The sequence below is a fragment of the Heloderma suspectum genome, chromosome 8 (genome assembly GCF_057233095.1).
Source record: "Heloderma suspectum isolate Gila_16-S chromosome 8, 16-S_ref, whole genome shotgun sequence".
Lineage (NCBI taxonomy): Eukaryota > Metazoa > Chordata > Lepidosauria > Squamata > Helodermatidae > Heloderma > Heloderma suspectum.
In genome coordinates, this window is record NC_139465.1 from 37,402,938 (window position 1) to 37,418,267 (window position 15,330).

At 45.2% G+C, this 15,330-nt stretch overlaps 1 protein-coding gene across 2 annotated transcripts in view; it reads left to right on the forward strand.

The window, feature by feature from the left end:
* The first annotated feature begins 2,774 nt into the window (after positions 1-2,774).
* The window catches only part of CMIP (c-Maf inducing protein), a 224,990-nt gene continuing 212,434 nt past the window's right edge, over positions 2,775-15,330 (forward strand). For both annotated transcript variants that reach the window (XM_084811985.1, XM_084811986.1), the window contains exon 1: positions 2,775-4,029. In XM_084811985.1, the coding sequence (XP_084668111.1) occupies positions 3,736-4,029 (294 nt within the window). In that variant the 5' untranslated portion in view covers positions 2,775-3,735. The remainder of the gene's footprint in view (positions 4,030-15,330) is intronic.

A 15,330-nucleotide genomic window follows, 5' to 3' on the forward strand; every position in this document is an offset into this window, starting at 1 on the left:
GGTGTTCACAGGACTATTATAGTCTCCAGCAGTGGCCCTACCAGGACTAAGGGGCCTTGAGCAAGATGCCCCCTCGGGCCCTTCTCTGCAGAGTCCCCCCCCCCGCAGTTACTCCCCCCCCCCAGCACTCTTTCTCTCCCTGCTCTTCCAAAGGCAAAGGGGCAGGGAGAAAAATATAAAAACACCACCCCCCCCGCATACTTTAACTTACTGTACTTACTGTAGGTAACTCCTTAGGAGAGGCATTTCAACCCTTTAGAATGGGGGGAAAGCTGCACAAATGCCAGAAAATCACCAAATGATCAATGGTTGGGGGAAAGGGGGTGTGGCCAAGGAAAGGGGCATGGCCCTCTGGGCTGTATTGGGACCAGAGGGAGGCTGGATTTGACACCCAGGCATGAGGATCCCCACTCCTGATGTACATATTGGTGCTATATAAATAAAATGAAGCCTCCATGTCCAAAGGCAGTATACCTTTGAATAAGAGATGCTGCTGGGGACAACAGAAGAAGGCCATCTCCATCACAGTATACCCATGAGATCCCAAAGACATCTTGCCGGCCACTGCTGGAAACAAAATCCTGGAGCAGATGGACTTTTGTTCTGGTACAGCAGGGCAGTTTTCAATTCCTAGAGACCTGGTGCAATGTAATGTAGCTATAGTATGTTGTTGTTGTTCAGTCTTTCAGTTGTGTCCGACTCTTCATGACCCCATGGACCATAGCACGCCAGGCCTTCCTGTCCTGCGCTCTCTCCCACAGCATGCTCAAGTCCATATTCATCGCATCAGTGATGCTATCTAGCCATCCCATCCTCTGCCGTCCCCTTCTCCTTTTGCCTTCAGTCTTTCCCAGCATCAGGGTCTTTTCCAGGGAGTTTTCTCTTCGCATTAGGTAGCCAAAATATTTGAGCTTCAGGTTCAGTATCTGTCCTTCCAATGAGCACTCAGGGTTGATTTCCTTTAGGATTGACTGATTTGACCTCCTTGCAGTCCAAGGGACTCGTAAGAGTCTTCTCCAGCACCACAGTTCGAAAGCATCAATTCTTCGGCGCTCAGCCTTCCTTATAGTCCAGCAATGCCATGGTATGTCCATGGTGCAAATCTCATCCCAGCCTCTCTGTCTGCAATCTGGAGATAATAATTAGGACTGTCAACTGATGACATAAGATGTAATTGATTCACTGTATGAGCAACTTTCCTCAATTGGTAGCCTCCAGATGTGCTGGACTACAACCCCCAGAACCCCCAACCAGTGGGTGGGGATTCTGGGAGTTGTAGTCCAACACATCTGGAGGGCACCAGACTGGGAAAAGCTGATATGAGCTGTGGAAAACAATCCTATGTATGTTTAAGTTTCGCTGAGTTCAGTGGGGTTTACTGCTTAGCAAGGATGCCATCCTATGCACACTTATCTGGGAGTAAGCTATGCTGCACACACTAGGGCTTACTTCCAAGTAAACATGCCCAAGACTGCACAGAAGTTGATTAAATCTGCATAACTGCACATGAGAAAAAATAGGTCCAAAGGAAAGAGAGATGATTTTCTTTGTTTTTTAGGTTATGAATGCAGACACTGTAGCAGACACTCTTTTAGTAGAGGTATTCTATCTTTCTCGTACAAAGAGGATATCTCTTCTGTGCTTCCCACCTGCAGTTTTTATATCAAAAAGAATGTTCTTTAACAAAAATTATATGATGGCTTAATAGGAGAATTTCTTTCAGTTAAACAAAATGTTTTTAAATGATTGATCAGTTAAACATTTGTAGCCTTTGTCATCATCATACTAACTCAGACATACAGGGTTGTTGTAACAGCCCTTCAGTTAACACAGCATTTGGAACACTAGAAAGAAAAGAGCGCATCCTAAATGTAATATGAATTATTTATTTTATGTGGGCCTTTTTCTTTTTAGGAATCTTTATTTTATTTGCATATTCTGTCACTGTATTAAAATGACAGTTGTTTATTTTGATGCTTAGTCTGTTTTCGTTTTAGTTTGTACATTTTTAAGCACACATGATCTTTTTAGGTGTTACTGAGTTGGGATATAAATTAATAATAATATAAATAATACTACAATAATTTATTTTAAGATTATAACTTATTTGGTATAATACTAATTTTGTGGAAGCCGTCTTGTTTACGTTTGTTAACAGGTGGAATATAAATTATGATGATGATGGATAACAATACGCTTCTTAGTTTAATGTTACATTAAATATAACGTTCTATTAAATATTTGGTATTATATTGATTTTCTGTAGGTTGCCTTATGTTATTTAAAACATTCTTACCACCACCACCTCTCTCTATTGCAGGGATGAAGGTGGCTTTTTGCAACAGCAATTAAAAATAAGAAACACGCAACCTAAAAAAAAAATAAAGGCCGGAAGATAAAATATTATTTTTAAAAATGGAAGAAAAAAGAAGTAGCCCAAGATCATGATGATGATGGATGATCCTTTGCTTTTGTCTCCCTCGCAGAGAAAAGGGCAGCCGCGGCAGCATCCTGCACGGCCCGGAGCTGGAATCTCCGTGCTGCGCCCCCTCCGCGCTTTGCAACGCGCTCGCCATCCCCATCCCGGGCTTTGGCCACCCCGGTCCGCCTTAAGCGAGAGGGAGGAAGGGAGGGAGAAAAGAAGGAAGGGAGGGAGGGAGGGGAGAAGAAAGAGAGAGAGGCAGCGCTGCTTGCATTGACGTCAGAGAAGGGCCGCACATGACCGCAGGGACCAATCAGGCGAGCTTCGGAGCTGCGCCCGCAACAATCTTTCAGCGGAGCTGGAGTCTTTCCCAGCCGGCTGCAGCAGCAGCAGCGGCAGCCGCCGAGAAGGAAGCGGCGGCGGCGGCGGCGGCTCCTCCACGCGCCTTTCCTGCTTTCCCACGCCGCGCGCGCGCGCACCCAGCCCAGCCTCTTCCTCTCGGAAGACACGCGTCTGCGCCCATCCCGACGTGCGCAACCGCCCCAAGCGAGCAAAGGCAGAACCTCTCTCTGCCTCTGCCCCCCCACAGCTCCGCCCCGTCTCTCCCCCCCCTTCCCTTCCACTCACACAAAGAGGATTCCCACACCCTGCCTGCCTGCCTGCCTGCCTGCCTTTCGGATGCAACCTACTACCTTTTGTCTCCGGCTGCCTGCGCGTCTGGATCTATCTTTCGGCATGGGCTGGGGAAACTGAGCGACAAGCCTCCCCTCCTCCCCCCCCCCACTCCCAACCAGAAGACAAAAGGAGGCGAGGATCCACGCGAAGCGGCAGCAACAGAGAAGAAGGGCGACGACGACGACGAGGAGGAGGAGGAAGAGGAGGAGAAAAGCAGCTGAATTTGCGAAGTCCCCCACCGGGATTCCTTTTTTCTTCGTCGCTTTCGTGTTCCGAAGCAAACCGTCGCTTGCTCTCCGCGCGCGTGCTCGCGTGGATGTGCCGGGATATTATTTTTTCGGGGGGGGGGCGGCGTTGGGTTGCCCCCTCTCCTTCCCCCGCGAGGCTCTCGCCCGCCCCGCCAAGCTTCCGTCTGCGCGCGCGCGCGTCTTTTTCGACGGTGTGTTGAATTTCCAAGGCGATTTTTTTTTTTAGGGGGGGGGAGGAGAGGGGGGAACCCCGCGCTCACCAGCCGAGCCGTCGAGCGGCGCGGCGCGGGGGGAGGAAACCTCGACCCCGACAACGACAAAAAGGGGTGTGTGTGTGTGTGTGTGTGTCCATTCCGACTTCTCGAGCCAGCGGACACCTCCCCGGCTGGAATGGATTTGGGCAGCAGTTGCGGCGGGGGCGGCGATCCCCGGCAGATCGAGGAGAGCAAGCCCTTGCTGGGCGAGACGTCCGCCACCGAAGGCGCTAAACTGGGGGCCGCTCTTTGCAGAAGGGGCGTCCACTGCGGCGGCATGAGGTACAAACTGCTCCGGGAAGGAGACATCCAGGTGTGCGTCATCCGGCACCCACGGACATTTCTCAGCAAGATCCTCGCCTCCAAGTTCTTGAGGCGGTGGGAGCCTCACCACTTGACCCTGGCGGACAGCAGCCTGGCCTCGGCCACGGTAAGGAGCGCGTTTCTCCCTCCCGCTTTCCTCCTCCCTCTTTCCTCCTCCTCGGGCGCATCAGCCTCTTCCTCCCCCCCCCCCTGAAGTCCTGCCCTAGAAGATAGGGAAAGAGGACCGGGGGGTGGTGGTGGTGGGGGGGGGAGAGGAGGATCTGGCCGGCTTGTCTCTTCTTTCTGGCTCTCCTGCCGGTGTAAATGCTCGGTTTTTTCCTCGTGCGCGGACTCGGGTTCCCACGCTAGCAACGAGCCGGAGAACGTGGCGCCACCAGGCGAAAATCTCGGCAAAGCTTTCCTTTGGGTCACCTCGTGCAGCCTTTCCCCAAGCGGGGCGCTCTCCAGCCGCGCCGCACCACAGCTCCCATCATCCCCAGCCCCCGGGGGCTGGGGATGATGGGAGCTGTGGTGCGGCGCGGCTGGAGAGCGCCCCGCTTGGGGAAAGGCTGTGACACCCTACATGATTATTGGTCTGAGCACTGGAAAGGGATGCCTCCTTCCTCCCTTTCTTTCCCTCTTAAGGGGGGAATGTAGCCCGCCCCACAACCTTGGTAGCTGCTCTACGGGGGTTTTAATTTTAATTTTAAAAAAAATAAAATAAAAAAATTCTTTGGCTCTGCCCACGTGAGGCTTGTGAAGGCAGACGCCTAAAAATATAAACACATGCAGAAAAACATCAAAATCGGGTGGTGTGCATGCGTGCGAAAACTGTAGGATGGATAGTCTTAAAAAAATCAAAATGCAGAGGCAGCTCAGGGAGCTGAAGCCTTAGGTCAAGTTGGAAAAGTCGTAATCTTCCTGCAGTCTTCCTGCCCTAAAGCAGTTTGGAATATCTGATGTTAAAATAAAAATGAAAACTAGTAGCAGAACTTTGGCAGATGAGGACTTGTCTCATTAAATGCTACCTTTTGGGGGCAGTGGGGATGAGTTTATCAATGGAAGTTGGTGCATGATAATAGCTCATGATGGAGGGTTGTGTGTGTTTTCTAAATACGAATTAGTGATTACTTTATGCTTTTAAATAATATTTATCTTTTTTAGGCCGTAGCTTTCCAGTTGAAATAATTGAGCATGCCTTGACTTAGAACTGTGACGTAAAACTAAAGACAAATTAAAAACAAAACGGACACCGTATAGATGAAGATGATACGTTGGAAGTGGGGAGAAATGTCACAGTTTGGATTCATGGGACATTCATAATGTTTGGAAAATTCTTAGTATGAGTAGTAACAAGTGATATAGGCCTTGATTTTGCTTCTGTTTCTGTCTGTGGGTATATTTGGTTCGCACAATTATTATGGATAGGATAGGAAATAGGTTCATCTCCTTAAGTTCTCTTCCTGCCCTTTTCATTGAGGGTTGGCCAAGAAACCAAACCAAGGTGTGAAGGAAAATAACACACCACAAAAAGGTGTGTTTAGGCTGCAATCCTATACTCATTCTCCTGGGAGGAAGCACCGCTGAGCTCAATGGGATTTATTTTTGACTTGTCACTTATAGCTGATTGCCCTATGCACCGCCCAGAACATCCCCTGCATGTGCTCCATTGAAGTGAATGGAAGATGCTCAAAAATAGCTTTTCCCATTCATTTGAACAAAGCAAGGCCCAGCACTGCCCCCTGTTTTTGCTAATGTGGCATGCTGTACCTATTCTAGGTTGCATATAATGTAACATGTTGGTGCATACATCTTCTGGAATAAACCAACATCTTAAATCAGTCACCTTCAAAATATTATTATTTACTTTTTCATCTCACCTTTCCTGCAAGATGCTCAGGGGCCTATATGATTCGTCACCTGTTTTGTCCTTGCAAGAATCCTGTGAAGTTGGGCTGGTCACTGTCATCTCAGCCTAGCCAAGTGGATGCATGGGATTTGAACCCAGGTCTGACCACTACATCACACTGGCTCTCAAGGCCAGTACTCACTTTTAACCCACACATGCAGCCTGCTTCTTACAGCGCAACCCTATGCATGCTTACTCAGAAATAAGTCTCACTGGAGTTCATGGCCTTACTTCGAAGTAAGTGTGCATAGATAGAAGCTTTAATTTTTCTGTTATTATTTCTCTCTTTCTTACCCTTTCTTTCCCTCTTTGTTTTTCTCTTCCCATTTCTTTACCCTTCTCTATCTGCAAAGGTAGGTCAATTTGCCACCCACTTGTTGGTTACCCTGACCAGATGAAGCTGTCATTGTCTGAAATGACAAGCTGGCATTTTGTACAAATGGCATAAGCCAATCAAATTGTAACAACCTTTTGATGAGTTAACAACCAAGAACTGTAAAGGTGTGGTGAATTCATATTGAATTCCATGTCAACATTTTGTCCCCCTGCCCCTCAGTTTTGTGTACACTAGCAAATTTGTGCAGGCCTTGTTTTGCTCTTAACATAGAAACTAGCCATCCAGTGGATTTTCTGGTGTGGTAACAAATATGGGGTACATTTAAATGATACGTTTATGAGTTGCGTTGGAGGCCCAATATGGAACCAAAACGAGGCATATAAAATATTTCTTGGTATGGCATTCTGTCATAACACATATGGACTAGCTGGCCTAAAAGACCATCTTCCAACTTTATGATTCTAACTTTAGAGATGAACCATGAATAAGATGTTTCTTGAGTACCTTTCTTGGTTTTCTACCACACCTAGCAAAGCTTGATTGAATCACCGCATTGTTAAGTACCATCTTGTTGAGCCATTCCCCTGCTTCGGCCCAGTGCCCATCCTGTCAATAAGATATGGTGCCGGTGCTGAAAGTAAATAGGGCCAGGCCAAAACGTGAACAGGACCAGGGCCAAAAGCAGCCATACTTAGAAATACATCTGGGAAAGGTGTTCTCCAAACCACTGTGCCTGCAGTCAAGTTGCCAGGACTAGGAGAACAGCAGACAGAACGTATTGCATCTGTTGACCAGGTGAAGGGAAAGCCCAGACTCCTAGCAGTTATACCAGGCCTGGCTAATTCAGAAGAGTCATACTGCTGGCCAATCCAGAGGCTTCATATTACTTGTCAATCACAAGGTCCAACATAGCACATCCCTTCCCGCTCCTTCTGTTGATGATCTTGCAGCTTCTCTTTCCAAGTGCTTTTTTCTCTGCCAGGCTCACTGCCAGTATCAGAGGTTCCAGGCTTTTGGGGGAGGTTGTGGATAGGGTGGGGGGACCTTGGGGAAGATATCCTTAGTGGGCCCACCTCTTCCTCACCACTGTCATTGTGCTTGCCTTTCCCCTTTGGGCACAATCTGCAACAGCATTGCCACTCCTAGGGAGAGTGCAAGGCAAGTGAAAGACGTGGGTCAGTCTCTCACCCTGGCCCCTGTTTGCAGAGTGCAGGTGAACAGGCAGCACAGAGGAGCAGCGGGGCCAGGAGTCTCCAGAGCCCCTGCAGGTGATGGGCCTAGGCAGGTTCCCGGCAATGCCAGCCTCTGACACCAGGGGTAAGCCACAGGCAGGGGAAGGTTTCAGCATTCTTCATCTGCATACCCCCTTTAAATTGGAGCCCCTCTCCCCAGGTCAGATGCATGGATCTGTCTCTTTCGAGTGTGGTTTAATCCTCAGACTGAGCCTTAACCCTTTAGTTCACAATTTGAGACCTGGAGTCCTTGATGTAATAGTTGGAGGGTGTACAAGAAGCATCTTTTCAAAGGAGACATGTTAAAGATAAATGCTTAAAATGCATCTTTGAGTGCAGACGAATCCAGTAAACACTGTATTAACAGGAAGCACCTTAGCAAAAGATGCAGGCATTTTAACTGGGGGAATATATTGCCAAATATATTGCCTATATTGCCAAAGTGGGAATATAGGAAGCTGCTCTATACTGAGTCAGAGCCGTGGTCTTATCTAGCCCACTGTTGTTGACACTTACTGGCAGTGGCTCTCCAGGGTTTCAGGGAGGGTTTTTTCCTGCCCTACCTGGAGATGGGGGATCGAACCTGGGATCTTTTGCATGCAAAGCAGATGCTCTACCACTGGGCCATGGCCCCTCCTTAAGAGTAGGTAGGGACATGTTTATGCTTGATCAAAGACTAGTTACTTCTGTATTTCTACACTGTATCAAACATAAACATATCCGTACCTATTAATACCAGGCATTTGACCCATCAGTTTAATCTATAAGTACCTACCCTGGAGGTGCAGGGGGATTAACCTCTTGCGGAGGTGGTTAAACCTGGCTGGGGTTTAAGAAAGGATGTGAAGGTTATGGCACTGCGCGATGGATTTTTATTTAAAAGGGGAACTTGTGAAATATTACTGTGAACGGGATGTAACGGAACCAGGCGTGGTCTGAAGGCGTGGTCTGAAGCAACCTTGTTGAAGCTAAACTGGTTTGCTTCTGGTCGGTGCCTGGAGCCCCATGTACACTTTCTTGAATTCCATGAGGGAAGGAGCAATAATTAAGGAAGGAAATAAAAAGGTTCACTGGGCACAGTGCATGGTGATTATAGTGCTTGATGGAGGGGCTGTAGCCCAGTAGCAGAAGGTCTGAGGCTCAATCTCAGGGCATCTCTAGTTCAAAAGGATCTTAGGTAGCTAGTCCAAGGAAAGACCCCTCTCAGCGTGAGACCCTTTCCGGATCTTGGTCCATCTACCTCAGCACTGTTGACTCTGACTGGCAACAGCTTTTCAGGCTTGGTGTGAGGTAGCTTCCTATGTTAGGTGTTTGATACAGGAAGCTGTGTATTGGATACTGTTCAGTTCTATTAAAATCCAAAGTAGTTTTGCCACTGATTTAGTGGATTTCTCTGTTCCAACACAACTGTTTGTTGTTAGGCAATTATCAGTGTGGGATATAAATTATTGTTGTACATATTTTCCTGATCTGCTTTACTGTTGTGCCTGTTCTTTTTCATTGTACAAGACGCTTTTAAACAAACCACACATAATTCTTGTACGGGCTTTTTCTGCTGCTGTGCAGGATTATCCTTAATAATAATTTCATTTTGTACCAATGAGCAGATGATTTTTTGTTGTTTCAATGCCCAATGTCCCAAAAGAACAATTTAATATTTACAAACTTTTGTTTTCCAGATAACTGCTTGCTCAGGGACATATCTAAATTTTTCCCTCTGGGCTAGATGAAGTTTTATAAAGCAAATGCCGCAGGACTTTAAATATTTGTTTATTTCTAAGACTTATTAGTTGCACTCTTTGCAACAATAGCACCTGAAGCAACACAGCAAACGAATAAACACTAAAATACGACAAAATTAAGAAAACTGACTGCAAATGCTCATAGCTGTTCTGCTTCTGCCTTGCTGTCCACTCCGTCCTTAAGTGATGTTTCTTAACTTCTGCATGCCTAACTTGGAACGTTGAAGTTCACCTCCATCAGGAGAGGGCGACAGGCTTTTCCCAAAAGACACTTATTTTGGGGTTCTGCAGATTGCAATTAGAAAAATTCCAGCTTTGATTTTTTGAAACAATTTCCTAGCCCTCATGATTGTAGAGATATACTTTAAAAACATTGTGGCAACCCCTATCCAAAGCAGGGCAGGATCATTCCCTCCGTGCTCCTCCTGCCCTGCATTTTCAGCTAGACAGCCGATTGTGGCTGTCTAGCCACAGGAGGGCTGAGCGGGGGAGGAGGCTGCTGTACGACACAGCATTTCTGCCCTCCCCGCCCCGGAACACCCCCAGGCGTGCCCCTTTTCAGCTGCTCTGCACTCTTCTTATGAGTGTGGAGGATGGGGCTGTTCTGTGTTGCCTCCGAGGCAGCCTGGAAGTTGGGGGGGGGGGTCAGTTCCCAGAAAACAAGATATCCTGTGGCCATCTAGCCGCTGTCTAGCGGCCATAGGATTGCTCCCTCCAAGGCTGCTTCAGACATCTGACCCACTAGTAGGTTTCTGCATCTTATAGGAAGCCAGCTCATCCTTCGGAAATTCATGTTCTCAGCACCATGCAAATGACACTTACGAGCTGGGTGCATTGCACACATATTTGAAAATCCACACTCAATACTGTCTTCATTTGTTCACTTGCTTATGCATTCATTCAGCAGAGTTAGCCTGTGTTACAGAGTATATATATCAAAAACAAAACATGAGAAACCCAAACAGGAACATTTGATGCCTGTGCTAATATTCCCTCTCTGCACGCATGCACACGCACACACACACCCCCTTTACTTAGTCCGAACAATTGTCTTTTATTAGACTTTTAAGATTTATTTTGGAAATCGTGTAGATTTGATTCCTTGTTTGAGGATTAGGACCTCACATTTGAGACATTAGGGACAACTGATTTTGGAGGAATTAAAAAACTGATCAAGGATAAGGTGCTCAGCAAAGACTGTAACTGGGATATGGAAAATCTAGCAAGCACCAGGTTTATTTTGTGGTATAGGCATATAAAAGTAAACTGTACTTTGCAGCAGTATTTACATGACCTTACATTTCCTTACTAAGAAAGGCTTTTACTAAGCTGCACTTTCAAATTATGCCTGCTGGTTGTTTGGAAGGAAGAAAGAAAGGGGAACCCATGGGACCCACATCTCTGCATCTGTGGGCGGCGGGAGGTGGAGGATATCTGTCATTATCTGTTGTACTGCCCATTGTATAGGGCACCCAGAGAGAGATCTTTATCCCGTTGTTTTCCTTGTCCTGAGATGTCAGATTTTAATAAAATGTGTATGCTTTTGGTTGATAAGAACAAATATGTTACATACCAAGTTTCATTATTTTCAATAGCTGCTTTTAAAATTAGATGGAATTATGTATAAGTATATATACAAGCAATGGAGATCGTTTGATTCTTTATTGTGGATTTGTTGGGGGGGGTTCCCCTTTCTTTCTCCTGTTTTGTGATGACCTTTGGGTTTTTAAGCAAATAAAGTTTGAATTGAATTGATCCCTATAATTATTATAGGATAATAGGTCAGGTGGGAGTATCACCAGGAATACAGATATTTTATTCCTTTTATTCTTATCTCCTTCTTTGTTGCTTTTAACTCTTTCATGTTCTTCTGTTTTACTTTCTTTCTTCCCTATATTGAAACAGTGTAATTCCTTTTCCCAGTGTAGTAGCCTTAAACCTATACTGCTGTGACAAGAGTAAGGGCAAAAATGGTCTCTCTAGGCAGTCCAATAAAGCATTCATATACTGGACCTCATTTCTAAAGGCCAGAATGTTGGAAGTTGCCTGATAGCCTCATCTAACTCTCCAGAATCTTGGACCGAGGTCTTTCTCATCATTGCTGCCTCGTCCTTAAAAAAAAAAAAAAAGGAGATTCCAGGAATTGAACCTGAAAGCTTTCATGCGCAGTTCATGTGCTCTACCACTGAGCTGTGGCTGATTCACACAAGTATGGATGTCACTTGATGACTGGGGGCTGAAGGCCAGTTCATATGTGCAAACTACCTACCTGATGGACTCCCAAGTGGTGAATGGGTTACCGCAGACCAAAGACCACAGTCAGAACTTTGATCTCCTCCTCAAAACTGATCCTTTCAGTTCGCACATTCTGTTGTGAATCCTCACATTATGAGCAATCCAGTGATGACACATCAACAGGTGACCATACCTGTGTGGATAACCTTGCACGATGACTCCGCCAAAAAGCGTTCTTTGAGTCAGCGTTGGGTGATGCATACATTGCAGCATGTCATGGATAAGAATAGGAACATGATGATAAAACCTCTGTTGTTGTGCCCAGGATAACTTTGTGAGTCCCCTCCACTTATTCAGAGGTGAAGGCTCTTCATTGTCTGCTATATGCTGCATTCATTTACTCAGCAACAGCCTTGTCCTCCAGTAACTTAGAAAGCAAGAGGCTGATTGCTGCTTTGGTAAAGGTATTATAGGACAATTAGATTTTTCCAGAGGAGTTTATCAGTTGTTCAAAACAAAGCTCAGTGGCTGCAGTGTGTGAAATGGCAGGCTGCACATGATGTGGTGCCTTAGCACCATTAATGCACTTTCATGTGCATTAGCAGCAAGATGTGCACACTTGGAGGTATGATCTCTCAGAACTTCAAGCAGGGAGTTGGATTCTAAAAATGGTGATGCTGGCTACTTGTGTTGGCCAAACTTGGCACCTCCAAACCTACAAGGACAGGGAACAGAAAAAAAGGCCCCATCCCTAGCATATAGTAGAAAAGGGCAGCCAAAATGATAAAGGGGAGGAGCAACTCCCCAATGGGAAAAGATCATGATGCTTGGTACTTTTCAGCTTGGAAAAAAAGACGAATAGGGGATGACATAAAAGAGGTGTATAATCTTATGCATGGTGTGGAGAAAGTGGATAGGAAACGTCTCCCTCTCTAATAATACTAGAACCCAGGCACATTTAATGAAGCTGAAAAGTTGGAGATTCAGGGCAGAGAAAAGGAAGTCCTTCACCCAGCACATAGTTAAGCTATGGAATTTACTACCACAAGATGTGATGATGGCCGCCAACTTGTATGGCTTTCAAAGGAGATTGGACCAATTCCTGGAGCCTAAGGCTATCAATGTCTGCTAGTCATGACGACTGCATATTGCTTCCAGTATCAGAGGCAAGTCTTCCTCTCAATACCACATGTAGGGGAACGTGAGTGGGAGAATGATGTTGTACTCATGCATGGGCTTCCCATTGTCATCTGGTTGGCCACTTTGGGGACACAAAGAACTTAACTCTTCTTAAGTTCTTATGTGGTGATGCTAACCATCTTTTGCCATGACGGACTGATGAATTTACATAAGTGAATTTCCCCTAAAGTCCACACGTAATCAGATGAAATCATGCCTCAAGAATGTACTGGGTCTTGTTAGTTCTTTCTTCTCAACCCCCACCCCCTGCCAAGTGCATTTTATTTTAGCATTTGACATGTTCTGCAGGCCGGTCTCCATTCTTAGTAGTTTAAGTCATCCTTCCCCAACCTAGACTGGGAATGATGGGACTTTCAATCCAACACATCTGGAGGGAATCAGGTTGGGGAAAGGTTGGCTTAGGTGTTTATTTTATTTTTTTTAAGGAATTCCTTTTGTCTGTTGCAGAACAGAATCATTCAGTGACACCGGGCAGCAGCTGTCATGGACTGTTTATCCCACAGAATTTTAAAAGAGTTCTTGACAGTGCCAAATAATGTGAATCTATTTTATAAATGTATATTATAAATAACAGTGCAGTGTGCATGGTGTCCTCAGGCAGTGCCCCATCCAAGTAGTAACTGAGACTCAGACCCATTTAGCTTCACAACAAGGTGGTGGCACATATACTTTAAGCATATACTTTATGCATGTTCATGCATGCATATATATGAGATAGCCTGGGAAAAATAGAGAGGGTGAACATATATTTTCACTAGCAGGAATCTCGCCGACCCTGTATCTGTGATTACCCAGGACAGGACATGATTGCACAAGAATGACAAAGTTACCCATTAACCTCCCCCAAGGAAATGAAGAGTGGACATTGATACACTATTTTTAGTTTCACTTCTACAGTTGTGGGAAACCAAGCTGGAGATATTGCTGATGAGAAGTCAGAGTATATATCATGTTAGCAGAATATGCTCAGCCACCAATGTGGGTCTAATTCCAGAGTCTGTTATAATGAACACAAAAAATGAGTCTTGTGGCACCTTAAAGTCTACCAGACTTCTTGTGGCATAAGGTTTGGGGCGTATGATCCAATTTGTCGGGCTCAGATTGGGTGGATTGTTGACATAGTGAGGTGCTAGTAAGTTGGAATGAAAGTTACGTAGCCTTTGGTGGAGTGGTTTGTATTCCGCCACTCCTGATGCCGCTGAAATTAAAGCATGATTTGAATTTCACTTGGAGTGTGGAAATATCCACATTTTGCTGAGGGCCATGTTTTTAGAAAAATGTTTTGGTCTCAGTCAGGAGTGCACAACCTTTTCAGCCCCAAGGGCTGTATCCAGTGTCCCAAACAAATGCACACACACTCTTCTCCCCACCACATACATCCCCCAATTTTCCAATGTAATTTATTTACATTTATTCTTATTTAATGTATTAAATGTATTTTAACATCGCGTTGTATCAACTATAACCCCTCCACCATTCCCTTCCATGTTCCTTCTTGAAGAGTGAGCTCCTGTCTCTCTCTACTTCAGCAGTAGCATAGAGCCCCTCTAACAGGGATTCACTTCTGAGTAGACATCCATAGGATTGCACTGTTATTGGGTCAGACTGGGTTTAAATAAATGAATCCATGATCTGTTTCCAACCTCTTTGGAGCGGGAGCAGGATGGAAGTACAACAATCACTAATAAATAGAAGTCAAGCTTAACAATGATATATTTCACTCTCCAGCATGCCTTTTGTATATTAGGATCTTATCAATTTGTGCCTTAAAAATATTGTTTTCAACTACATGTTGTGCATATGATTACAATTGCTAATAAAATGCCTGAGAGAACTCACCAAAATTACTTTTTTTGAGGGTAGAGTAGGGCTTCACAGGTTATGGATTCCTTGGCCTTGCAGGATTTATTTTGTTCAGAATTTTATAGTGGGGTTTTAACCATATGGTTCTCAAAGTGTTTCACATTAATAAAATAATTAAAATATCAATTAAAAACCACATGATAATAGTAATAATGATGATATAGTGCCATCACTATGCCTGGCACTTTACAACATACAAGAGACAGGCCTGTCTGTGTCCCAGGGGGCTTACAATCTATAATTCAGTGCAGGAGAGATGGACTGAGAGGGAAATGGAGACAGGGATAAATAGGGAAAGATTATGTATTAGAGTGCTGGGACTAGTGGGTTGTGACAAAGACATCCAAAGTAACTATATGCCAGTTCAAACAAGAAGATTTATGATGCCTCCAGGAGATGGTGAACCTCCTGGAAAGTGTGTTCTAGAACCGTGAAGGATGTAAGAGGAATGCCTTCCCTCATCTGTTCAAGCTCTGCGTATGAATGTTCTTATCAGGGGAGCACCCTTGCTCAATTTTAGGAAAGATTGATTGGACATACCTAGATGGAACTGCATGAAAACACTCCCAAGGAGAAACCAAACAGAATAACAATTATTTGCATTGAAAGTGTACAAATTCAGCTGATGTTGCTGCTGCATGATGTACTGCATGAGAGACACTTAAGAATTCTATGCTTTCAAACCTTATTTGGCATGGAAGCAAACATACAGGCCCAGATGCGAAACTGTAATGGTGGTTTGCACGCCAGTTGTCTTGTGTGTCTGGCAGATGGAGAGAGCAGAGATCAAGCGGCATCTCACAAGATCTGGAGAGTGAGCTCATTTGCTTGCTTTCTGTGCAAGCAAAGCAGCCTAGAGATGGAACGTTAACTCATCAAGTCCAGGATACAGATGGATGGTTAGACATGT